This window comes from Pieris brassicae, chromosome 6 (genome assembly GCF_905147105.1).
Source record: "Pieris brassicae chromosome 6, ilPieBrab1.1, whole genome shotgun sequence".
Lineage (NCBI taxonomy): Eukaryota > Metazoa > Arthropoda > Insecta > Lepidoptera > Pieridae > Pieris > Pieris brassicae.
The window spans coordinates 8,564,564-8,591,431 of record NC_059670.1 but is presented as its reverse complement, the minus strand read 5'-3'; the positions used below and the strand labels follow the sequence as shown (position 1 = coordinate 8,591,431).

General features: G+C 33.5%; 1 protein-coding gene across 1 annotated transcript in view; it reads right to left on the bottom strand.

Moving 5' to 3' along the window:
* Window positions 1–16,631, bottom strand: part of LOC123711068 (mucin-3A) — a 29,308-nt gene extending 12,677 nt beyond the window's left edge. Inside the window, exons 1-2 of the mRNA XM_045663472.1 lie at window positions 16,298–16,631; window positions 959–1,036 (exon numbers count right to left, since the gene is read on the bottom strand). Of these exons, the coding sequence (XP_045519428.1) occupies window positions 959–1,025 (67 nt within the window). The 5' untranslated portion in view covers window positions 1,026–1,036; window positions 16,298–16,631. The remainder of the gene's footprint in view (window positions 1–958; window positions 1,037–16,297) is intronic.
* Window positions 16,632–26,868: the final 10,237 nt, after the last annotated feature.

The window sequence follows — 26,868 nt, the reverse complement described above, 5'->3', positions numbered from 1 at the left end:
GGATCGCAGCTGTGTGAGGCGTATATCGCGTACGGGCATCTCACGAGTAACCACCACTTCTGGGTCACGAGACAAAACAACGGTTGTACCTGTTCTTCAGTTCAACTGAATATTGTAAATTATGACTAGATAAGCGAATAAAATACAATACAATCCTATTATCGTATTCATGTGCCCTCGGGGTTTTATCGTTATTAAACACCATTATTTATGAGTATCGTAAATTTTGTACTTGAATAAAATATTTGAGATTAGTGGCCCGTTTCAATCGTTTGGATTCTAGACGCGGTGTACTAGAATGAATTGAAATGATGTAACATTAGTTGTATACTATTATTCTATATTAATACGGAAAGTTACGTTAGTTTTTGGGTAGCGCACATACAAACATATACAAGACGGAAGACAGAAAAATCTAAAAAGTAACTGGTGAAAACATTTTACTGCATTAAAACTTTTATGTTCACACAGGTTTTGATCAGTTATAATTCTGTATATATTAAAAAACTAATTTGTTACATTTAAACTAATTTATTAAATTAAAACAAAATAAAAAAGGAAACTTATTATGGCGATCCGTTAATACCATTAAAACGGTATTCATTGTTATTACCGTGTGAGTGTTAAAGGTTAACGAATGGGTTATAAATTCACAGGCAATTATTTAAAATATTTCGCATATCTCAGATGTACTCGTATATTATGCAAATATGGCGCCAAATAATCTGTTTATTATATAGTATTTTGTTATTGAAAGGAATAATTAAAATAAGAAAATTGTGATATTTCGTATAGTTCATTTTTACTGTATTATGTATACTACTTAATGTAAGAAGTACTATTTAATTTAATTAATAATGATTTATCAAATAAGTAAAGTTTTTAAAGGTATCTTAAAGGAAATCTGAAGTTATATTGGTAAAATACTGAAGAAATTTGCTAGTAATGTTTATTGTACCTGCTGTTGCGCACGCAAAGCACGCGGCTAGCGCGAACAGCGCCGCCGCCGCGCGCCTCTGATCCATTTGCCGTCGTTCTGAAAAGAAGAAAACATTATTATAAAAATAAGGTGGTTAAATTTTGAATCCCCGACTTTGATGTTCATGTGTTTGATTCTTGGCGAGACATTTATTGTTTCGGGTTGCCCCTGGTTTATATTCCCTTATATTATACATGATTGTTGAAGCAGACGCAGAAATGTGTCTACCCCATATCACTATTGACAATATAATATAGAATTAGTATATTACAAATATGGTAAAAAATGTGATCCTGGGCCGGTATTCGTACTGGCATGATTGAATAAATTATTATGATTTTACACCAGCCAAGCACTTTCCAGTAATAAAAAAACCATTTTATTTTCTATTTATACATTTGAATACAAAACTTCACGAGGTCTATTACAATTAAATGGTACGGTTAAAAATTATGCAATTATACATTTGTTTTGCTTCCTATTTTTACTATAGTATCAATTATAAATCTTCCATGTAAACATTATGCCGCTCGCGTTCTTAAATTTTAATTATACCGCGTTCACGGCGTTCAACTAGTAGGCAATTAAACGAAGCAGCTACGAAAAAATTCCGTAGCTCGAACGTAGAATGGCGTAGAGAAGTTTTCTTTAAAAAAAGGCGATAAGTGCGTCTTTATTCCTGTATATAATGCGATCTATTTATGGTTAAGAAAACTATATTTCTTTAATTAATGGTATACAAAAAAACTATTCTACTAGGCTACAAGCCTACGTTTTTATTTAATTAAAGCGTTTTAAACTGGCATTCATACTACAGACATTAATATTTATGGCACAGTACTCGGTTAAACAAAAAATAATAAATTAGCATTTAAATAATGACTAGAAATACTTTAACCTAAATAAGGCTCGGGAAGAACAAAAACCACTTGGCTTCTAACCGCAAGAATGAATATGAATAATATTAATAAGTTAGCTCTGAGCGAGGTAAAAGCGTTGCTGAGGGAGATTATTAAAGCTTTTTCTTTCTTGATTAAAATGTGCTGATTCAGGCGGAACAGTAGCTGAGTTTTTAATTAATAACCTTGTGCGTAATATGGGGCGTAACAAAATACACTTGGTTGGAGTATTCTTAAGTTTTTTCTCGCTCGGACGTAATAAATAGAGGTAAACAGAAGGGCGAATATGTGTCGTTGAAGTAAGAATTGAGGACGCGTGCTTGAGAGCTGAGTAGTGAACTGTACAGGGTGAGGTGGGCCGAGGGTTCGGCGCGTGTGTGCGACGATATTACACTTTCAATGACATGTTTTTATGAAAACCGGATATGTACATTAACGTTTATTGTCACACGTCTGCCATATTTTATTATATTCATGATTGTGTGACCGTAAGGTTTCATAAATGATAAAACGGCTTTTGTACGCTTGCCGAATACTTTTTTTACGTCTCATAATAATAAACCTGTCGTAAAAATTGTTTAAAGGGCGAAAAATATATGTATGTAACAAATTTATGCAAATAATACTACACAAAGTATTTATTTAAAATCAATATTATATTAAAATACAATTATCTAATTAATAACTTTGTAGCCACACAATAATGTTAAAACAATTGTCTACTTTCAAGTTCATAGGTAATAGAAATGAGTGATATAACTGGTAAAGCGCTTGCTTCTCTCTGGAGTCTCTAATCTTTAAGCAACAGACTAATATTTATGGTAGGTAACAAGAGTCAATAACTAGAGGGCGAATTATTGTTACTCCAGCTCGGAGTGGTGTTACCGTGGGAACACATCCCAGCGCGCGTGTTGTTCTTTATACACACCTACACTACACTTACAACTTGCATTTGTAGCTTCTAGATCCTACCTACCTGTGCTTATTCATTGCTTACAATTTCCTTTTTATACAATTCTAAGGAACATTGTACGAGAGAGGGGAATGTTTACCTTTATTTTCCTCCCTCTTGTCTATCTTTAGATATATGTACTCGCGTTATATTGTCATCCACTTTCAAGAGTAATTTCAAACATTGAATAAATCGATTTTGGAGTATTCATCTTAGCTCATCTTGGGTGAATAAATATTATCACAATCGGAGATAGGCAGGGGTCCCCCGTCTAGACGCTTCGCAAGTCACCTCCGCCGTGAGGGTGAGGGCGCGGATAACTCAACACTATCTGTTTATTTGCTCCACTAAAGATATCACGGCTCTCTGTCACTTGCAGAAACCCTACAAATTGTAGCTGCGAAAGCTTTTCCCGTTTAAAGAAATAAAATATGTTTCATAATGTTATGATATTTTCATAATAGCATTATATAATACAAAAGGTAAAAGTACAGTAGTAACAATTACCTTACAATTAACTAACTTTGGAACAAAAAAATCCACAGCATTAAAGTGTACAATGGAGTTCTACTTCCCAAACATAATTTAGTGTACCGTTTGTTCCACTGATGTAGCATCAAATGTAACAGTAATCTGATAAAATAAACTAAAATATCGAGGAGGGCTTTACAATAAATAAAGTAAATTATAAGTTTACGGCGGCTTACCTATCGGGTCAAGCGACTCTCTTTATAGTTTTTATATGGAGATTAACTCGGGGCTACACCTCGCTACGCTTACGTTATTTTCCTTTTTTCACATTAAAATAGAATTCCATTACGATAGTTCTTTGTAAGGATTATATTTTATGCGTCTTCTTGCTGTATAATATCCATGTATAATATGTCATCATCATCAAGTATACTTAAAACTTCCTCTGTGTGGCACAAATGGGTCAAGTGAGCTATTAAAATTTTGATTAAATCGCTTGTTTCAAACGATTTTCTATGCCGTGCAATTTATAAAATTGTCTTAATAAGTAATATTATTTCGAGATGTGAAAAAATATAAATGAAGACAATATTCTATTATCAATGCTTAAGTGGCATGTAACGGAATTTGATTTAAGTACTGCATTTACGACCGAATATAGATGCAATTTGAGTGCTGCAATCAGTCCAGTAACCAATAAAAGTGATTGAATAGTATCAGAAGGGCACTGTGGGTCGGTGGCCGTTCGTGGCGCAGTTACCCAATACACAATTTCGGAATAGTGCAACCGCAGCGAACATTGACATCAACGGACATCTTATTTCAAATTGTCACGAAGCGTTTCCGCTTAGGTTGTGTGTATCATAGTAAAAATATTAATCCGACAAAAAAATGAATATGTATTTCAATAGCAGAAAATAATGTAACTTATCACACCTTTATGCTAAGATAAAAAGCAAAGTATGGTCTATGTAAAAAATAGTGATATAATAAAGGCGTGAGGTGGCGCGGCGTGTTCGCACGCTCAGCTATCCCATGCACGCGTAGCTGTTCGCACAATGTGCTCACGTACTCAACTCGCGATTATCAACCGTCGTAAATTACTAATGATTAGCATAGAAGTCGTGGACACGGCGACACCTAGTTGTTAGATTCGGCTAAAAGCTGCATTATTAGGCAATAATTGTCCTTAAAGTGTAGCGGTCGATTAACGGCAGACTTAGACACATGTGTATACAAACATGTACATATTTGGTACACCTCACGCGTTCCGGATAATGAACGTTAATGTTTATTAAGTATCACCGTTAGCGTAATAACATTGTCTTCGTAATATCGCTTACAAGGTAACATCAAAGACATCAGAGATTCAGAGATTCACAATGTTTTATCCTGAATAATATATAAAGCTAAGAGGGTTCGATATAGGGCACTCGTGTGGAAGAAAATTCACGTGACAGAGTTTACGTCTCTCAGGGAAATGGGTAGGCTGAGAGCAAATATTATTTTCCTCGCAAGTCGTTCGGAGTTCATTGACCCGTGGAAATTTTGTGTCAGATTGTACCAGTAAAAACTATCTAGACTGCTTCACTACATAACAGTTCTTGGGGTTTTTTAATAGGATTTTCTGCACATCTTATCTTTGAAAGTCTCCAGGAATTTTATGACAAAATATGTCTTGTATGTATTAACTCATAACTTCCTCTAACAGAAACAAAAATCAAAATAAGTACGTAAATAAGTAATGCAATGACGTATTTTAAAATGATTGTATGATTTTTTTGAATTATATTATTTTCCTTAACATCAGTCACTTTATGACTAATTAACCACGATGATAAATTTCTAGTTAAATTCTCGAATATCATTTCGTATTTAATATATTTAGGGATAATAATTACCGCCATATGTAGCTAATAACTATTAACAAGTATGTGAAAAATATTATAATGGACATAGACACTAATTAATTTGCAAGTATAGTAGGTACTAAATGAGCGCAATCAAAAGGAAAAACCATTAAATGATTTATAATTCCTTATTAAAAGCAATAAAGTTTTAATGACAACAATGTGAATAGGTACTTGAACCAGTGTTTCGTCGAGCGGAAAATACTGAGAGAATATAGACGTTAATTAGAAGTGATAAATTACTTTGATTACTTTAGTTAGGCTGACACCTAGCGGTGCTAACTTCTAATCACATCTTCATCGTCTCGCTTCCTGTTTCTAGACTTATCTGATGAGAAGGAAATTATTAGAAAATATTTATAGTATAAAAGTACATATCGACATCGAATATTATCGAATACATGACAAATAATTCTCCTATGACATATTATATCTGTTGATCATATAAAAAATATAGAATAGCTACAAAATTTAACCTAGACTGGGGTTAAATGCTTGGATATAGTTTGCATTGGTACATTAGTTAAACTCGATTTTACATTCTACAACTTTCTATAGACCAATAGTGGAATTCAGTGTTATCGAAAGGAGCCGAACATGATTAGAATAGAGCTAATATATCTCACGTTCCGTATTAACTCGACCCCGGGCAGAGTCAGGCCGTAGTGATATCGGGCATTGCGCGGGCGCACGTACGACTTGCTAACGTAGTCCGAATAATTTAGGTAAATCCAAGCTAGATCTCATCACCGTTACACTGTGTTAACATTCCAAACGGATATTTTACGAATTATCTTAATTCCATTCCTTTTCAAGTTTGTGATAAATCTTTTAAAAATATGGCTGTATATAACTAAGCGCATAATTTCCTACTAAATATATTACTTATATAAGTATTACTTAATTCCAATAAAGGTTATAATTTAAATATGAATGCGACATCCGCTAAAATAATATAACAGATATACCTATTCAATTGAACCTTCGTGCTTATATTGCCTATTGATTTTATGGAAGTCATAACATTTCATAGTTACGTTAGTAAGTAATCCTTTGTGTATGTGTTCGAAGAAAGCAGTGTCGAATGGGAAGGTATGAGTACTGTTGCTAGGCATACTATGACTTCGCGATAGCTCTCGGCCGCGACGCTCACACGACGAACGTTGCCCCTGCGTGCCTTCGCTGCGCCACCATCATTCAAGGTACATTTTTAACAGTTTAGACTTTACATAAATTTTTATGGCCTTGTTTCTAAGAGTTAAGCCTAGACTGTGTCTCTAGGTAATCTAGATTTTTACATATCTTACACAAAGTGTTTGAGGTTTATTGTTACAGTGTATAGATATAATTTATTTTTCCATGAATACAAATTGATGTTTAAGAGAGCAAACATTCAATATTAGACACGATTGCGAGTATCCCTCGTGTAATTAACGACGCCGTTTGCCCATACTAGTGCCACCCCTGCACGTTTTTCGTCCTTTGGGATAAGCACCGTTTCTGATAGTTATTTTGGCGACCACTGACCCGAAACTCTTGTCCTCCCTTCTAAATTAGAGTTAGCGTTCATAGTGACCTTTAAGTCGGATATTGCTGTATTTGAAATGTAATTGAAGGGGCTAAGGGCAATCGGATAATATGGTCGTTGGGGAGTGCAAAAAGAACACGCACGTGCAGGTACAGTTAGACTCCGCGGATAGGAAATATGTAGGTACTAGGTACTAGGAAGTAACCGAAGGCTACGTGATGTCTATTGACTTGTATTCGCAGTCATGTACGAATGGTTCGTGTCGAACAGTCTTTACGAGCGTCTGACCGATAGCTCACCGGCCAGTCATTACCAGCCATATCTTTATGTAAGGAATGAATGGTAAGCACTTGCAAACTAACGTCAAATCTACCTTTAAACGACCAACCATAGGCACGTACTGAATTTAACTTTACAGCCATTTTCCACTAAGTGCACTACTTCCTAAAGCCTTTTACAGTTAGAATGCTTCGCAAGTATGTGCTTTTTAGGGGCACTCTTTTCGCTTCAAAACTGCATATTCACATTCAACATTTTCGCACATTAAACATGTCTTGCATCATAATCAGCTTCCTATTTCTGTTTGATCTTTAGCGAGGTAAAATTAAAACGGAGGCAGCACTACTGTTCTCATAGAGCCTGCAATACCAGAACTGGTTCATATACAAAAAGGATAAAGAAGGGTTTTTAACATGATATATTTATGTGATGCATTATCATATTACACGGGAATCGTGTTCATCTCTTAGAAAATTATGCTATTCGTTTTCACTTGGCAACCGCAGGCGGACTGGCAAAAAGTTTGGTTTTTGTTAACTTTTTACTCAGACTGCAAGTCAGCCTATGTTTGACCTCAAACAGTTATTTATGTTATATTATAAATTAAAAAAAAAAGAAGTTTCATTTTACCGCTGTCACGATTTAACAATAGAACCAATGTTGGTGTAAACTACTAGAAGAAGGTTTACTATTCCAGGCTAACGTGTACAATTTATATCTGTTTATAAGGTGAACTAAAGTTAGTTGTACTAAAAAAAGTACATATTTCAGTAAAATACGATAGAAATTATTCAACGTTAGAGTGCTACATTTTGTATAAGGAGCAAGAGGTTCATTCGTAATGGTGCTTATTCAGATAACGAGCGAAGTTATGTATGAGGCGTCTGTTTGAGGAAATGGCTGGATCCACAGCGCGGGGCCCAGCTTATTAACCGTGCAATAAGGTTCTTACGAACGATTCTAAAGATACACCGCCAGCATTATTATCTAGCTGCGAGGTTGGGTTTTATGGCAAGGCTATTAAATGAAAGCTATTAAATGTCGTGTTTTAATCAACTCACTACGTGTATCGTTAAAAATCATTAAAATTTAACGCAACTCGTGGTGCATTAGATTTATGAAAATGAAATAATTAAGAAGTCATTGTGGAGTTATTGAAATTTACTTAATTTATTATGCATTATAGTTATAACCTTCCTTTTGGCCAGCTGTTTATACAAGGTCTATCAATGTTATTGATATCGATTCTTTAATAAATTTTAGTTTAATAAAAGCGTTTATTAGTATTTTACTTAACTGCATGTGAAATTCATAAAACCCTATTATTTTTATGTTCTCTTCTTTGAACTTACGTTATTACTTTCATATTATGAAAGGAATGTTAGAGACATTGCAATTTCTGAAAGATATTTTGTAGTGATAAGAGCTAGTATTGGAGGTTCAAATGATGGCTCTATCTGTTCGTCAAGAGACAAGAAAGAGGTTTTGTTTGACACTTAACGAGACAAGTTTGCCTTTCAATATTAAAGGCTAATTATTGATTCATAAGTCAATAATAGTTTATATGTACTTGAATAGAGCAAATATTGATGAAAGCTTTAAGTCCAGCGGGGTCAAGTTATGCGTACAGCATCGACCTACATTTGAAGGAATACAAGTAGCTGTGGAGAAAATTTACCGCTAACGTTGCCATATAAGCTGTATGAATTTTAGGTCGCATAGTATGCTCTTGCGCCGACATCTGCGCAAATATTGATTTAGTAAGTCGAAGACACAATAGCGGTGTTTGGGCCAAGCCCGCATAGTCTTATAATGCGATCGTGACGACTGAACCTTATCAATATCTTAAAACAAAACACTACCAGCATGTCCCGTTTGGTAACTATGTTTTTCCATATTAGGTTCTTCTTAGTAAATCGCATTGGGGTTAAATTATATCATGTGACAAACTACTACATAATTTATAGTGCTAATGTTTATATTAAAATTTGGATCATGAAATCATAAAGTTATAAAAATATATGATAAATATATATGGCGTTTGTTCACTGCGCTAAACTAAAAAAATAAAAATTATTAAACGATAATGCTCTATAAATTATCACAACGCACTCAGAAGATCGTCTTGTTTTGCTTGATCATCAGATATTTAATCTGTTCTATTTTGTTAAACGAATCACACAAATCAGATTTGAACTACAGACGAAGAGAGAAGTAATCATAATTATTGTTTTAAAGCGTAATAATTCAAGTTCTATATCAAATAATCATAAAACATGCTTTGAGACCGGAAATTATCTCGTTTTACGCACACTCGCCTTATGCAACATTCCCTATTAAGTATAATTTCGTACCGTTACCAAGATGCGTACATTTCAACTTACTATAATCGAAATTTTAAATTGAACTTTATATAAAATAAATATTAAAGTAATATACAGAAATTTTCGTGAAGCTATGTCTCCATAGAATTTACAATTAAGGTTTGAATTTAAAAAGTATAATTTGAAACTTCAGCAGGAAATCCATATTATGTCATCTGTCAATTGCCAATTGTCTTTATGCTTGTCGTCCTTCATATAAACGTAATACTAATTAAATTAGGTATATTATATAGACCGGCAACATTGCTAACAAGCCATCTAAAATTTAACGATCGCTTCAATAAAATTAATAGCAATTTATAAATATTTACCAGCGCTAAACTGTAGCTATTGCATCATGGATTTTAAGCAAAGAAATGGACGTTAAAATCGATTTCGATGCATGAAAAAGATAAGCCGTCATTCTTATCGTAATAGACCTGTCCGACTACGAAATGGAAATTTAATTTTGTAGCAATGTTATTGTACGATGTTTGTGACTTGTCTCTTTGAAGTTTTTACAAATCTATTGTATCGTAAAATACACGTAAACCGCATAAATCATAATGTGGTATTTGGAAACGATGTCTGCTATCATTTAAGTAAAATTGCGGGTACTAAGTATGAGGTGCATTTTTTATTCGTCCATAGAAGGATTGAGTTTCAAGCAAAAGTATAGTTTTAAACTAAATCCTTTTATTTTAAATATTAATATCGTTTACCTTGATACATAAATCTACTGATTACTATAATTTTTTTTCCTTATTTCGTATTAGAATCCCATATTGTCCCTTCCTTAATGACGTCGCCCAATGTATTTGTTTCTTGAAGTTACATGATATTTGTCTACAATAAGAAATGTAAATTAAAAAAGATAAAACAAGTCAAACAGTTAAATTCTATTGTGCTTCTGTACCTGACTAAATAAATTACTTTATGCTATTTGCATTAGTTCCCGTTGCATTGATTTGTTCATTGATAATGTAAACGCAATGTCATTAATTTATTCTAACAAGTATCTTTGAACGATTCTTATTTTAAGCCTCGATGTCCTAATAGAGAAGAAAATTGGAAAACTAGATATTATATTAAAATTAATAATTAATACTAAGAAATAATTGTGTATTTCTCATCCCTTTTGCATTCTATATGAAAATTATTTAAGATGCATAGTTTTTAATTATATGTAAAATCGACGAGAATTTTCGATCCTATTATATGTGGAATCAATGCCGCGATTGGGACCACAAATTGTGGCAGAGTGTGCAACACACTACTATAGGACAATGACATCGTACGTTCCGCACGATAAAACTTGAACTTTATAAATTATAATCTCAAGACTTTTTATAACCGACATAATTGACTATATTACAACGGTTCTAATCGATATTCTTTGTATACTCCTTTATATTTTCTATAACGAATTCGGAATTCATTTACGATTTTCCGGTTTTAGTAAAATTGGCACATAAAGGTGTATGAGGACCTTTATTGCTCGGTCACGAAAAGGAAAAATCATTTGGCAATGAATGAATTCGAATTCCAGTCGAGTACACTTAGTTAATGTCGGGTCAATGTTATGTCCATTTTCCCAGATCGAAAGTTTCAAAGGCAAAGATCCAAACCGCTTTTATTTGAACGCAAACAATGGCTGCTCAGTGTTAAGTAGACTCCTTATTCTCTCACGCTCACCCTCTAGGTATTCGTCGGCTCAGTCTCCAGACAAAGTTTGTAGTGAGTGCAACAGACACACTTCACTAACACAAACTCATATATATATATATATATATATATATCGGTACAAATACTAATTGGTAAAAGACCTATGCAAACAAAACTTGAGAATTTTTACTTGGTAAATGGTAAAGTGGATATGTCTATTTGTCTTGTTATTTAGAGTGTGGGTGCCATGACTTTAGCTGTAAGCACTCGAGAGCTGTTTAATGAGGTAGCAAATGAAACAGCCTCCTTTTGTTTCGAAGCGTTTCTCATTATTAAAAAATTGTTTATCAAAAATATCATGGCAAAAAAGGGGTATCAGTAATTTTAATAACAAACATCTTACAATATAAATACTAAAACATGAAACATTTAAAGTCACATAATAGTAATTTGGATTATGTTATAACTAAATTGGGCTTTAATAGCCGAAAGCAATACCATACTTAGCAAACAAAAAGTGCGAGACGCAATAACATTTCAAAACCTTACAAATTGGATGTTAATTATAAATAGATGTTTCTATAAAAGTACTGAATAGCACCAAGAGATATTAGTCAGGGGTCACTAATGAGAAAAAATATTGGGCACAGTGACGTCAAAACTTTCACGCCTTATACGAATCTGATTGACGCGAAAGGCGATTACAATTGTAATAAAAAACTTGGAGCACAAGCAAAAACTAAAGCTAAGTAACATCTTAACCTACATTCCATCAAACAGTGAATGTGGTATTGTTATTTTATGTGAATTCTAAACGAATGAACGTAGGGCCATATTCGTGCGTTTTTCTTTATCGGTCATTGTGTCCGGTGTGGAGAGACTTTATGCTATATTGATATTCAAGTGGTGACCCGGCACAAGGTTCTTACATGCACGCTGTGTCAGGCCTTTCTTCGTCGGAAACCTATGAATATGCTAGCAATTTATTAATAGTGAATGTATTCACTATGTTCAAAGACTTATTTTTGCTAAATATGACTAGGCGTCGCTTGAGTATAACATTCTTAAAATGCGCCGCATTTTACCATTTATTAAAAAATAACAATTTATACAAATTAACAACAATTAATTACAGAGGCTAAACTTTGAGGTTTAATGAACCTTTATCTATTAAGAAAACTCCTTAAAGTTTGTTCAGAGTTGTACCAGAAAAGCAAACTTACTTTCACCTTTATTTCTAAGCATCTAAAGTAATGGCTGAATTAACAAATAAAGACCAAAGTAAAGGAAGTAAAATGACGTGTTTTTATAACAATCTTAAAAGAGAATAACGGTTTTGATTTCGTGCAAAAGTGTGTTATGATACCATTTACTGGAAACGAAAATTGCTTCGTCATATTTTGCTAGGAAATTGTCATATTAAATTTTGCGACTATATTCTAAGGAGACCTTTTTTATGTACACATTAAACATTAACATCAATAAAAATATAATAAAATAGTGAATTCAGTCGAATAAATTTTAAACAACGATACCGCTAAACTTCTCGGTTGACAATATATTGGCTAGTACTTGTAACAGGTCAATGGCACCCACGACCACGAAGCCCAGATTGAGTTCCCCATAAGTTGAAATATTCTTAGGAAACGGTGCGGCGCATGCTTGCAGTTCAGCATAACATTAAAAATCTTCTGTCCTATTATACGAAAATTGACGCCAATTCTCATTAACGCACGGCCTTTGATTCTTTTGAGAATTAGTTTTCGTAACCTCCCATAAAACTTTTAGAATTATCATTTTTAAGATTCTTGGTAAGACCAAAAGAAGAAATTGTTCAGAACATTAAAGCTATAATCTGGTCATGCTTCATGTAAACGATCTAAAACTACTTATGGGTAGACCTTGTCTATGGATAAATAATAAAAACTATTAAAAAAGTAAATTGGCAGGAGGCAAACAAATATTTAAGAAGGTTGTTGTTTAGCTATTACATTGCTTAATCGCATATAGATATAGTGCGCATAGAGGTAGCACCATGTATACTTTATTAACTTGTTTTTATCTGTTGCAAAAAATCACAACTGATTTCGACTAAAATTAAATCGTCACGTAATTTACAAGTCATTATGTTTGAATGTTAAATATGATCGACGATGAATAGGGCATGATTCTGATATCCGTAAACAATAAAATGTGATGCTATTGGCCTTGTGTTTTTGCATTTGTCAAAAAAGCGACGAAACATCAGGGTCGTTAGAGAAGAAGTCATCTAAGTATTTAACTGCCATCAAATGAGCGTAATTCCGCGCGCTAAGTGCAGGCTCTACGCGAAACAAAAGAATCGGAAGTATTCCGACCTTGTCATCTTGGCAAACCTAATCTATACGTGATATTGTATCTCTGTGGTGTCCGTAAAATTAATATTTAAAACTGTATGTTTTTATAACAGCATACGTATAAAACAAAACAATCGTTACCGTATTCAGGTAAAAGCATAAAAATGATATTTTTCACTTCCGAACTTAATTTAAATTAAGGAAAAGGCCTCGTGCATAATATTTCCCACTTATAATTGGAAAGGTATACCTAATGGGAATTCATAATTCGCATTACTATAATATTATAAACCTCATTTTCCAGTGCTATTGTCGAATTAATTTTAAGCATTTCAACAATATATAAACCGAAACATTTGCGTATCAATTGCGTATTTTTATGTGGTTATAATAACCGTAGAATTAGAGGCTTATTTCTGAGAAAGAGGCATTTGCAACGGTTTCAAACATCTTTTCTTTGTTTAGGCACGTGTAAAACTGCACACCCTTTGATAAAAAGAATAACGTTTAAAGCACCTTTTCTATTTTTTATTACAACTGTACATTGTACATAATATTCTAAATTCTAATATTATTGGATCATTACTTCAATATCCTTGCGTGCGTAAAAAAATATATTCTTTCTCCATGGCCCATTCATTTTATTTTTCAGTGCCAAGTTATACTCAATATATATAGTACTCAACGTATTGTTTGTAATATTCGCAGAAATGTTGAAATTCTAAGAATGGTAGCTTCACAAGAAGCTTACTACGTGAACAATGTTTAGTGATGCATCAATCCTTGCGAATCGTAAAAATTATCGACGCAACTTAAAAAGTGACGTTATACTTAACTATGTAACGAATTATTATATTGACAATGTATTTACAAATGTTATGAAACAAGGCTACTGAGAGACTGTTGTATTTTATTGCTTTGTCATTGAAATTCTGCGACAAAACTTATTTCTAACCGACCTAAAAACCGAAGGAGGGCAAATAAATTTAAAAAATAACATATGAAAATGTTTTAGTTTTTAATATTTTAAAACCTATATAAGCTGTCAATAAATGTAAAAAACAACTTGATCGCATAATACCACTCATGTTTTCAATAGTGATTTAATGATTACGTGCAAATATTGTAATTGCGGTTTGCGTAAGTTAAGACGGAGGGCGTAACGTCGGAACCTTCACCCTGCTCTTGAACTCGAGTGCACGTCCGCTGCCCGCCGAGCTTTGCGCAATCAACCACGTCGAACATTTACACTATCTGCACACTTTGACAAATATTTCCAAAACAACCATGCATAGAATGACGTATATTGTTGTATACCAAACTTATTTAAATCTAAAGAGATATTTAAATGCTCGATAAAAATTGTCAGACCTAACGTGCAAATATGGTGAATGAAAAAATTTGCCCCGGCTAAGCTGGTCCTTGGCGCATAAAGATAGATAATTATTTGAAAAATCAATAAATTATATTATTAACTATTTGATTTTATTAAATAATTTTATAATTGTTGTGTAACATGATTTTATCTTTATCGGCTCGACTGCCTCGTGGCACTAAAATTTTACATTAAATAAGAAAATAATTTTCTGTAGAAATTTTTTATTGTAAAAGTGACTAATTATGATTGAGAAATATGCGTAGGTATAATTAAGTAAGTCATCATGATAATATAGAATATGACTAAAGGAAAATGAGGAAATATTTTCCTGAGAATTAAGTTTGTAAGTAAAGCCAGTCGTACAGGTAAAATATTTTTTGATCGCTATTATATACCAGTAAATATCCGAAGTACAAAATAAACTGAAGATCATAAAATTTTAAGGAATCATACATTTGATTTTCTTAAAAGGACAACGAACTTAATAGAAACAAATTAGAAGAAAATGGTCGAAATTAAATATTTTAGTTCTTCAGTGTTTATTTTAATCAAATACTCATTAAAATCAGACTTATAATTTTTGTTATTAAACGTTTGGTTCAACGTGGCAGCTGTAAGTACAATTGCAAATTATTAGTTCAGACGACTGTGTAATATCGGATTGGACACGCTTGTTCTCGTCAGCTTTATCAGTACGCAGGCTACCATTAGAGCATTGCAATTTAATTATTATTTATACTCACTTAGCGTTTTATACAACTGAAAAATAAAACTTCGACAGTGTTTTGTTATTTAAAAAACTCTTTTTACAAAAATAATGAAACTTCGAATATTATTGCCGCCGCTATATGCATTGTTGTGCATTATAATTTTATTAAAATAATGGTAGAATGCTTAAGATTTGAATTTACTACATAATTAAAAGAATTTATTAATATCAAATCAATTTATAATAAATATCGTTCGTGTATATCTACGGTTAAAATATTACTATATGTAAGTAATATTTAAGTTATTTATTTTGTAATATTAGTTTGAATTTTTAAGAAAGATTACTTTTTATGGTTTATATTTACCGATTTTTTAGATCTAGATACAAAATTCAATTTCTTTTCAAATAATGTTAAAAAATAAAATGACTACCATACCCTTGTAGGATTACAAAGTATTGAAGCATATTGTGTTTAGTCTCAATTTTTAAATTGCTACCGTTTATACAGCACAAACGCTTCACTGCAGAAACCTTTGAAAACGAAAATAAATCTCTAAAATCTGAAATGTAAAATCCCTAAAGACAATAGAATAGCTATGTGCAATTCAGCGGACGCGACGATAGCGCGGCGGGGCTCTCTTGAAAAGCTCAACCCGGCTCTTTCAGCCGTAAAGCGTTGTCTTCAAACTATTCCCAACTTGCATATGCAAGTTAAACTTTTAAAACTTTTTTTCAATCAATCAAAACTATAAGTTTAGTTCTAAATAATTTAAACATAGGACATTAATCAGGAAAATTAATTAAATAAAAATATTAAAAACTCACCACACTTTTCAGAAGTAAGCTCGCGTCCACTTCCGTGGTGGTTAATGTTCGTTATAAAAATTCGATGTCGTTGTATATGAGAGTGGCACTGTCCAGCAGCAAAAAGCCAGTGGTATGGGAAACGTGATGCCTATGGCACGGCCGGGCCGGCACTGACGCGAAGCGGGCGCTCGCGCGATGCCGCCGCTCTCGGAGGCTTCGCAGCGCGAGCTTTCAGCAATACACGGTCCGCACGCACTGCACACTGCACTCGCCGGTCGCCCTAGCCTCTTCCTACTGCCTACCTACGCGTTGCGATTCTACTATCGTCTACTGTTTCGAACGCCCGTCGCACGTTTGAACTCTGCGCAGTGCCCGCCTTAACGTATAAATATGAGGAGCAGTGGCGGGGGCCGGCGCCGGACCACGGACGCATCGTGAATCCACATCGGCATAAATTGAAGATGCAGTCGGTGTCCTCCAGATTGATTTTATTGCTTATCTATCACAGCCAATTAGCAAACGCTAGCCACCCGAACTTGTCACGATTTCCGTATATACGAAGCTAATACACGCCACGCAGTATAATTGCTTTACACTCACTTGAAGGTGAATACAACTCAAGTGTATCTGTTATATAAGTGCTAAGTACGTTAATAAAATATTTACTTTATAATTTTCGATTTTGTATAAAAAGGGGTTAATAAAGTCTTGATTTATAACTTAATTCGATGTCGCGGAAGTTGTCGACATATAACTAACATGGTGCACCGAGGATGTTACATTATTTATCTTAATATAGTTAGTGCTTCAAAGCTGCAGTCTAGAGAACTGGATAGATACTTGCTCGACCAGTACAACGCACATTGAAAACTGTAGACAACCTACGCAATGGACTAGCAAGGGAATAAAGCTCCTAAGCTAAGGATATTGGAGGAAAGAAAATAATACTAAAAATAAACGTAAACTGTAAAATCAAAGAAATATATTTTTCATTGTGTTTTAAATCTCTATTACAACACAGTTTAGGCACTATCATTTATTTTTTACAGAAAAATATTGATTTATTTACGAGTACTTGTCGAAAAATTAAATATATACCGATGTCCGCTACGTAAATAGAACAATGCAGAAACACTATCATAATTGATTATATAATAATATGGAATTAATTTGACAGCTGATAAATCTCCAAATGTATTTTTTATCATTTCTTATAACCATTAACTCGTACTATTACACTTTTAATGAATTCATAATCCCAGAACTCCACTTAAACGCACTCAACTAACCTCCATTTCCGCTTGGCTCGAGGTGTTATACCTATGCAAATCGTAAACCAAAATTCAAATTCAATTCAAATGGCTCCTATTCCCATCTAAGATATTAGTTGTAATTTATGTATATACATGCCATAAATCAATTAGATGTGGCGATAAATCGAAAGCCTTCATCAATTAAATAAGCGATCACTGCAGAAATAGATCTTCATAACATAAAACTTTTCAATTATCATTTCAATGTTTATTACTCGACGTAATCTTTAAAGGCCAGTGACATTTCGCTTGAGAATGTTGACTGTAATAGAATTATGATAGCATTAAAATGCCGCGCTTTGAGCGTATTTTTTTCAATAACTTGCATTTAGATTTGTTGAAACTTACTGAATGTGCTGATAAATTTAAAAAAAACCTACACATCTACTAGTACAACTATTTATATATAGATTAATTATAAAAACATGGCATTCATTCATACAGAATCTAACGCACGTGAAAACATAATTTTGGTTGAGATGCAAATGGACATATTTTTTCTGGATAAATAAATAGGCAGGTAATACATAAGATCGTTTTATGTAACTTTGCTATATAAACCTCGTTTTATTAATGCTTTATTAGTTATTACAGTCATTTAGTTATTAGTAACATACTAGGTTTTAATTAATTAAAGCTAATCTAATCGTGAAATAACGGCTTCAAACGTTACTATGCTAATTTATTATTGGGTATTACTGGTATCCGTAATGTGACACACATTTTTTTAAACTTAACTGTAGCGCAAATATTATGATTGATAGATCGACAATCGCCTGGTCAATAAATTCAAAAGATAAGACATTTATACGAAGAAATGACTTTAAACAACTATTCATTATTTTGTTTTTAATTTTTATTCTAAAGTACTGGTCAGATTGTTTATGGTTTCTGTTTAAATGCACTATGACAAACTCCGACCCAATATAGAAATCATGTTTACCAGCTAAAAATACAACCCCTGGCAGCCTTAAACATAATAAAAGTACTTTAAATAATAAAAATGCGCCATTCCGCGTAATATACATAAAAAAAAGATCACTCAGTGTATTATTTTCAGTCCAAATGCTTTCAGTGTATGAGATGCTATGAACGCCACCTGCTAGGAATCGTAAGACAATAAGTTCAGGCGTACGTACGTGAGCAAATATAAGCCAAATAAAGAATCGCAATGTGTGCAGATTTCGTGAATGTAGTGGTAGCTATTCGTATGTACCAACTATTGATTTTGTCCACCCCAAAACGCACACCCCGTCACAATACCTATAAGCCGCCGAACTCTATTAATATCAATTTATTGACTGCTCTCAAAATAAGAAATCGATTATACTTTATGAGAGAGATTTAGCATTAGGAAATATCTAATAATTGATACAGCTAGGGTAAAACGTGGATGGATAGGCAAAGAAAATTGTACAATACTTTATTATAGTATACCAAATTAAGATTAGGCTGTTAGGATTATATTGCCGTGAAATAATATAAAAATTCATATGTCCCGTTAAATTTTTCATTCATAAGTAGGAGTCAATGTTAACTCATTGTCACCACTAATAAAATATAGCCAATCTAGCTAATTTAGTTGAGAGTCAGGTTCACGGTACCTGATAATAAAGGAATATTAACACAAAGTTAAATCTTTGTTCCTTAAACCACACAAATTATTGACCCCACATTTAGCACCGTACAAAATTTGTGCGAATCCTTCAGACCTTCCGCGAATTCCTCCATTATACCGACTAATTCAAGAATAACCCTCACGAAACGTGATATGGATTAAATTATTATTAAAACCTATAATTATTATAGCACATAGGATTTTTAATCATTGTTATTAATTTATATGCCGATGGAAATTGGAAGATGAAAAGAAAACAGAAAACGAGTCATTATAACAATAATAGTAAATCGATATTCAAATAACATATATGGCTGTGAAAGTAGGTTCTACCGAAAAGAGTTACCAAGAAGCTCTATATTTACACTCTTTAAAAGGCAAATTTAATATTGAATGTTATATAATTTACGTTGGTAGACTTTACTACCTTGGATAGCGTAACTTGTCGAATACACTATCTAAAAATACTGAGACTGTATAGAAGCCGAGTTATTTTAATATGTACTGCAAGCAAAATGTTGCAATCGGAGCAAAACCTGTATTGTATGAAGTCCCGTAACCCCCCAACGGGGCAACCCGGTGTAGGTAGATGAAGACTTGCTGGTTTTCTTAGGTCTTCCCTCACCGCACTTAAGTGTTATAGAATTTACTACCCAAGGATCAAACGCAAGACTTGACACTTATGAACACACACATATAAAACAGAATTTGTAAAATTATTCTTATCTTCGATAAATATAACTTAACAAAAAATTACGGTCAAAGAGTCAATGATAATATCAATTTTACGTCGTACTTTTTATTAAGCGTTAAATAAACTGACGGAACCCTTAAAACACCACTTTAAGCAGCTTTTGCCTTATAATATTTTTTAATTGCCGAACTAACGGTATTTACATTTCCGGATATTCGAATTCGTTCGAGTTACTTGTTATTTTAAAAAATTTAGATCACCTTACAAACGTAAAATTGGGAACGGCAGGAATATGTCTCATTTCTTTATTTAAATTAAACGTATAGCTTACAACTAATAATAATAAAAATACAGCAATTGTTTCGGAATCCTACATCCAATAATAACGTTTCTTTAATACTGTGCCTGACACAAATTTTCAGTCTATGCACATGCCTTAAACTTACAAAGAACCTACTTATAGAATGATCCATTAGTGAGCAGTCAGAATACAGGAGGCACGACCCTACTTCCATGGTTTGAATCACACGCTTAACCACTACACCATCGGACTTGTTATTAAGAAACTGCTACACATTAAAATGTCTTACGTAATATTTAAACGCTGGTGCCTATGACTATATACAGTCTCAGAATCTAGATAAATTTTAATTTTTTTGAAGCGTTGTTATATTAATAAAATGGCATGTTAGAAACGGCAAGGTGCTACTCTCTACAGATAAATAATTATGGCGAGAATTAAGTTCTGTGGTTGTTTGAATAAAACTCTTTATTTGAAGCTGGGTAACAACTGACTAAATTGAGTTTATACCTAACAAAATTAGGGATAGAGAGGTTGCGACGCTAACAAATACAATCTTGGTTTATCTAAGGGCTCATAAATCTAAATGACACTTATGTTATTTGACATTATCAGAAACGAAAATGTAAAAATACAATTTATATGTATGGTAAAAACTAAAAGGCAATTGGCTGCGAGTGTACGCTTCTAATTATTACCTAACATATTTATATGTAAATTAACTAATATTTTTTTAATATAAAAAATATATTCCTATATCCTACAGTGCCCTTCCTGTTTGGGAGTGACTAGTTTTATGTTATACATAAATATACCAATATGCAAATTATAAGTAGAAAAAATTAATGCTGGCAATATTTCTGACTCCATAAATATACCTCCATGGCGATCGAAAACCTATTATGTTTATGTCATCATGTTGCACCAATGCCGATAACATAATTTGCCAGTTATAAAAATGTAATAAATCAAAGGATTCTGTCATTTATATTGCCTCAGGTGCGCAATTTACGATACGATAAATATATACTTTTATTTAGTCACCAATATACTTCCGGAACATCGGTATTGTTTCATTCATTATAAAAATGATAACGCATCTGTATACGATGTACCTTTTGTGTCGATGTAATCGTAATAATAATGTATAACTTATATGTGTAATCATTAAATTAATTTGATTGTTTCTTATACTTTGCGAACAAAGCAAGCAACATCTAGCATATCCTGTACAAGGTGCCGTACTTATGTTCTTCTTCGTTAACACACTAAGGACAACATTTTGTTATTTATTTAATACAAGAAGATATACAGAATACAAGAATAATAAAGATATTTGGGCCTCATAGTACGCGATTAGACTTGACACAGAACCTAACCTAAATAAAGGCATCCAAGTTATGATATAATAATGATAACTTAAAATGTACAAAAAAAAATGTGCGATAAAAGTATACGTAAAGTATAAGCATACTTTTATCTAAAAGTATTCGTAACATTTTAATTCAATTAGGTACTTTCGGCGTCAGTGAAAATTCTACCCTTTACTGAGTAAACAGAAAAATCTTGTAAAAAAGGGCTAACGACGATGGCTAATGGGTACAAAAAAATCCGTTAGAAAATGCTTTATTCACATCGACAGCTTGAACATTGAAAGATTTATGTGTAAGTAAATTATACCAAGAGTGGTTTCGTGTTAAGTGATCCCCGACTGACACCTTCAACGAAAATTCAAACAAAACACAGTTGTCCAGAGGATAGACTACTACAATTTTTTTTATACAAATGTAAAAAACTTGTTTTTAAATATACCTGAATCACTTGGTTTCGCCATTTACGTATTATTCATAAAAGTACCGAAGTCGATATTGAATGCTTATTTTCATATAATAATAAATAAATAAGGTATTATTTTACCGATTGAGTTTTATAATATGTGTAAGACCGTTAGATTCAAATAATTAAGTATAGTTACCTAATACATCGAGAACAGACCGATGAACTGTTTATGTTGTTAGAATACCGTGTAAGGATAGCGGGCGAGGCGAGGTACGGCGCCAGCCACTATTCTCGTTTGCGCGATGGCTATCAGAAACGCAATCCTCTATTCCTCGCAGTGCTAATCAATGAATAATTACTCTGTTTAAGGGGCACCTCTATAAATAGCCGAGCTGGAGCGCTGACCTGGAGCGACGGGTTAGTCCGGCCGTGAGCGGCGGACAGCCTAGCAGCCTCGCCCGGTCACCCCGCACTCCGCTGCGGCATCTACAGCCCACAGCACAGCCCACTGTCGGACGTTGAAGCCGACAACTCGACACGCCTCCATCTACTTATCCTGTCGCTTTTTGCTAAATTATCTAAAGATATCTTGTTGGTAAAAATAGACAAGATGGACGAGATTACTTACATTATTCAAGATCTGGTATTAAAAAGCTAAAGAACTATAAATAGTATTCTGTTGGAAGGTTTGTATGTCAATTTGCTTACTTTTCTTTAAAGAATTTGAAAGACAGTAAACGTTGCCAATCAAGTTATGAGAACCAAATGTAAATGAAATAAAAAAATGTGAATTAAATCTTTTCCGTAACGCGGCGGTCTAGGTTTTTCATAATAAATGCTTCCCAAGTAATGTTGCAAGAAATATCTTACATTAACGTTGTTAAAAGCCGTGAAAGTTTGCATTTATTGTACATGACAATTAAATAGCCGGAGAGATGTCGCAAAATTCAGTAAAGTTATTTTGTGAAGGAGGTAACGGCAATTCTAAACGAAGCTATCGTCACATACATACGGTCACGATGAGGTTATCGGCTATCGAGCGGACTATACCCATTTACTATGCGACATACATTAAGATTTTTTCTATTTGTCGAAATCGTGGTCTTGATCGTGATCATGCGCTTATTAAATGAGAATGCATTGTCCTAACTGCCAATCTCTGAGTCACTTATCAGCACATAACTGGTGTCTAGCTTATACTTATACCTACTTTAAGTAAAGTACAAGTAAACAAAATCGTAGCCAAATTATGTTTCTCTTCATTTAATAATAATTGCAAATTAAAACATTAAAATTATAATAAGTTTCTCTCGTATAAAACTTATACATTAAAACTGTGCGACAATTATGCGAACTCGCTTATTCTGTTCATTTTCCCATTGAATTACATGCCAGTGACATTGACATAGACATTGGTCGGTAAGTGAGCTGACACAAGGTCCATTGTTACGCGCGCGGAACGCAGCACACATCGCCGGCCGCCGTGGAACAAATGCAGAGACGATGCCAATTTGCCACTCAACATGACAGACATTCGCCACTTATTTGTATAACGTTAACGTGCTCCACTAAACAAGATATCTTTTCGCTTGTACTCAATCTTTTAACTTTTCGAATAAAAACTTGTTGCTCGCCATTACCCAGACATGTACAAACTATTTAATGACATCAACTGTAATTCCATAGACAAAAGGCAATTAAAGGCGCCAAAACGGCCTTGAGTGCAGGCTGGATAGAACCTGTAGTAGAAAAAAGGATGAAGACGATACGATTAAAGTTGTAGTAACGAATTACGGCATTGCAAGGACGTGGTAAAGTTGAGTATTGCATCAGAGTGGTTGCGAATATAGCGAGGCAACGCTCGCCAGGAATGCTGGCGTAGTTATAGGAAGGTCCGGACCTCGGAGTACCTGTGAGAGTCCGATTAGCCAGTGACTCATCAGACTTCACTCGGCTGACCACTCACCGCACGATTGGGAAAATACGCCTCTTATTATTGAATTTCAACTGAGACAACCACAGGTTAATAATAATAAGGTTATTTTTTGCCAGGGTTTTAAAACGTCATTTTGCGTCATGATCATGACTCAAAACCTGTTGTTTGTGTATCTTAGTCTCTTATAAATTCTACTTTTCATTAACATTACAATGCATATTGAATTAAGATTCATGAAATTAATTATATCGTATAGTTCCAGAAATCGTTCTTTGCAAACATAATAAAGCTATGACGGTTACTCAGGTCACACATTTTTTAGTGTATCACGAATTCAGTTTTAGGTTTATCCGATGAACTCGCTAGTACTCTTTAACATATATGTCCCTATTTTTACACTCTACATAACAAAGAATAAATATATAATAAATATAAACAATTTTTAAACAAAAAATTGTCAATAAAGTCTTTTAATTACAGCCTTAAGGAAACTTTACCATTAATAAACAAAATAGAATGAAGCGTCTTTTGACACTTCACGGTGATTTTATGTGGCGAATCTCTTGATTTAAGGGACTTACGGCTCGCGTAAATTATAGAAAGGACTAACTTTAATTCCAATCATTATTATTTTTTACAAAGCTAAGTCGTTCGTTAGACAATATTTTTTTTACTATAACACATCTTCCCTCGATCACTATAATGTAAATGATATCAGATATATATATGAAACAAAACCTATATTCAGTTTAAGATATTTAGGTAATTTTAGAAGCTACCTAAATATTATTGATTAGCCGGCGCAGCAGATGGCCGGTCGAGCCAGTCTGCGACCACCCCGCTGTCCTCGCCTCACCCCCGATTGAGATTTATCCTCCCAAAACGTCCCCTGCACCGAACTGGATTATGCGATTTATATTAAGTTTCCGCAATTTCCATTATAGGGGTATAAAGCTAGGCCGATGAACATTTGCGCGGCGAATTTAGAAGTTTCTTTGTAAATATTTTCGAAGGGTACGTCAACGATCGACATTCATTAATAATGACAGACTGATTAACGACTAATACGAAGAGACGGTACCCCATCTGTTGCCATTGGTGATGTATGAGAATAATGGTTTTGTGAATAATTGCTAATGTGGGTGAATAAGAGCAAAATATTAATTGGTATAGGTAAACATTAAACATAATGCAGCGTCAGCGAGCGACTCTCATCCCTCAAAGCTCAAAGTTTCATCCTTGACTGTTCACCAATGGACTTTCTATCTATTTGCACATCTAACACTGTACTATGAAGGCATTGTTTATATTGAATTGGCATGTCTGAAAAAATAAAAAAAACGATGACATGTGTCAGATAGAGGCTGATCCCCTACTAGTCTATGTAATATCAATACGTATTTAGGGTTGTAGGGCCACTGCAATATTTTTTATTATTAAAAAAAACTAATGTACCAAATAGTTTATATGTCAATTGAGTATTTTACTTGTTGTTATCTATCGTCTATAAACAATTTTTAAATCAATCAATATTAACGTAAATTATAAGATTTAAAAATGAAACTCATAAAGATGTGAAGTGCTATAAAGTATGAGAGAGGAAGGTAATAAGTACTAAAATGAAACAGCTCATATAGCAACAAAAACCTTCACCATACGTGGATACAATAAAACCTTCGAGAATAGCATAGGTCCAGAATTTTTAAAGGTTTGAAAAAGGAACAAGTTTCAGCTATTTTACGTAATCTGTGTCTAGACGGAGGCTGCCAATTGCCTGGAATTTTCTTATTGAACATTTTATCTGATTCGTTATCGCACCCGCCCAATGCAATGCTTGCATGGATGGAAAAAGAAAGGATAAAGAGAAACTTCGCAAATTTTTACATATGGAATGATTAAGATTTATAAAATCTCGAATGTCAAAGGTGTATATATTATATAAATTAAAGACGGGTAGATGGGCGGCACGTATTGTAGTTGATTGCGTTCGTCGTATTGTTGCTATTAAAATAATATTTATATTTAAAATTAAAAGTGGTTTAGTAACTAATATATTATAATTGACTTGTTAAGGGGTTAAATTTATTATATCTATTGTTTTTATGCACTGATTGATTAATATATATCTTAACAAGCGTTATGGTCAATATCATTAAGTTTGTACATCGTTTCCTTTTTCTCGAAACAGGATTGTATTTTACGGACCACATGGCTTAGCGGCAGAACGATCTGGATTCGACATCCGGCGAAACAATAATCCAGGTTAGCTCAGGCGTGTTCAAATACATGGCTTTAAAATTTCATTGAAACAAACATATTAATGTGCTTTACAGGGCTTATGAAATTAACATCTACTTAACACCAGTCAGTGGAGTCCACAAGATACCTGCCACAACTCGGAAGATAATACAATCTTTAATTCCGTTCGTCGGGAATATTTTTTCTAACATTAGAATGTACAATTATTTGTCGGTAAAATAAATACCGAGGCAATAATTTTTCGATCTCGGTTAAGTATATTGCTATATTAACACTCTCTTGACATAATTTCTCGAAATATTATAAACCTTACCGTATATATAGTCAAGCACGGAACAACAGCTCTCCAGCTGTCAAGATTTGGTTAAGATTATGGAAATTAAAAGAAAAAAAAATCAAAACGTTTTCATTATACCCTAAGTGACCGTTATTGCTCTTAATTTCTGTGAGAAACGTAGGTCCAACATATTGTTATACTTATTTCGATAACAGTACTTGCTAAATGTGTGCCAATGAAAACAGACCTAAATAATTTCACTGATTTTTAAGCCTACATATTACTCGTTATAAATCGTATTATCAGCATCGAATATTATTTATTAGATACATACATACAATCATGGACACTAGATTGTTGAGTGGGTCAACAACGGTTATATAAGTTATAGCTATACGCAGAAGTTAGGAAT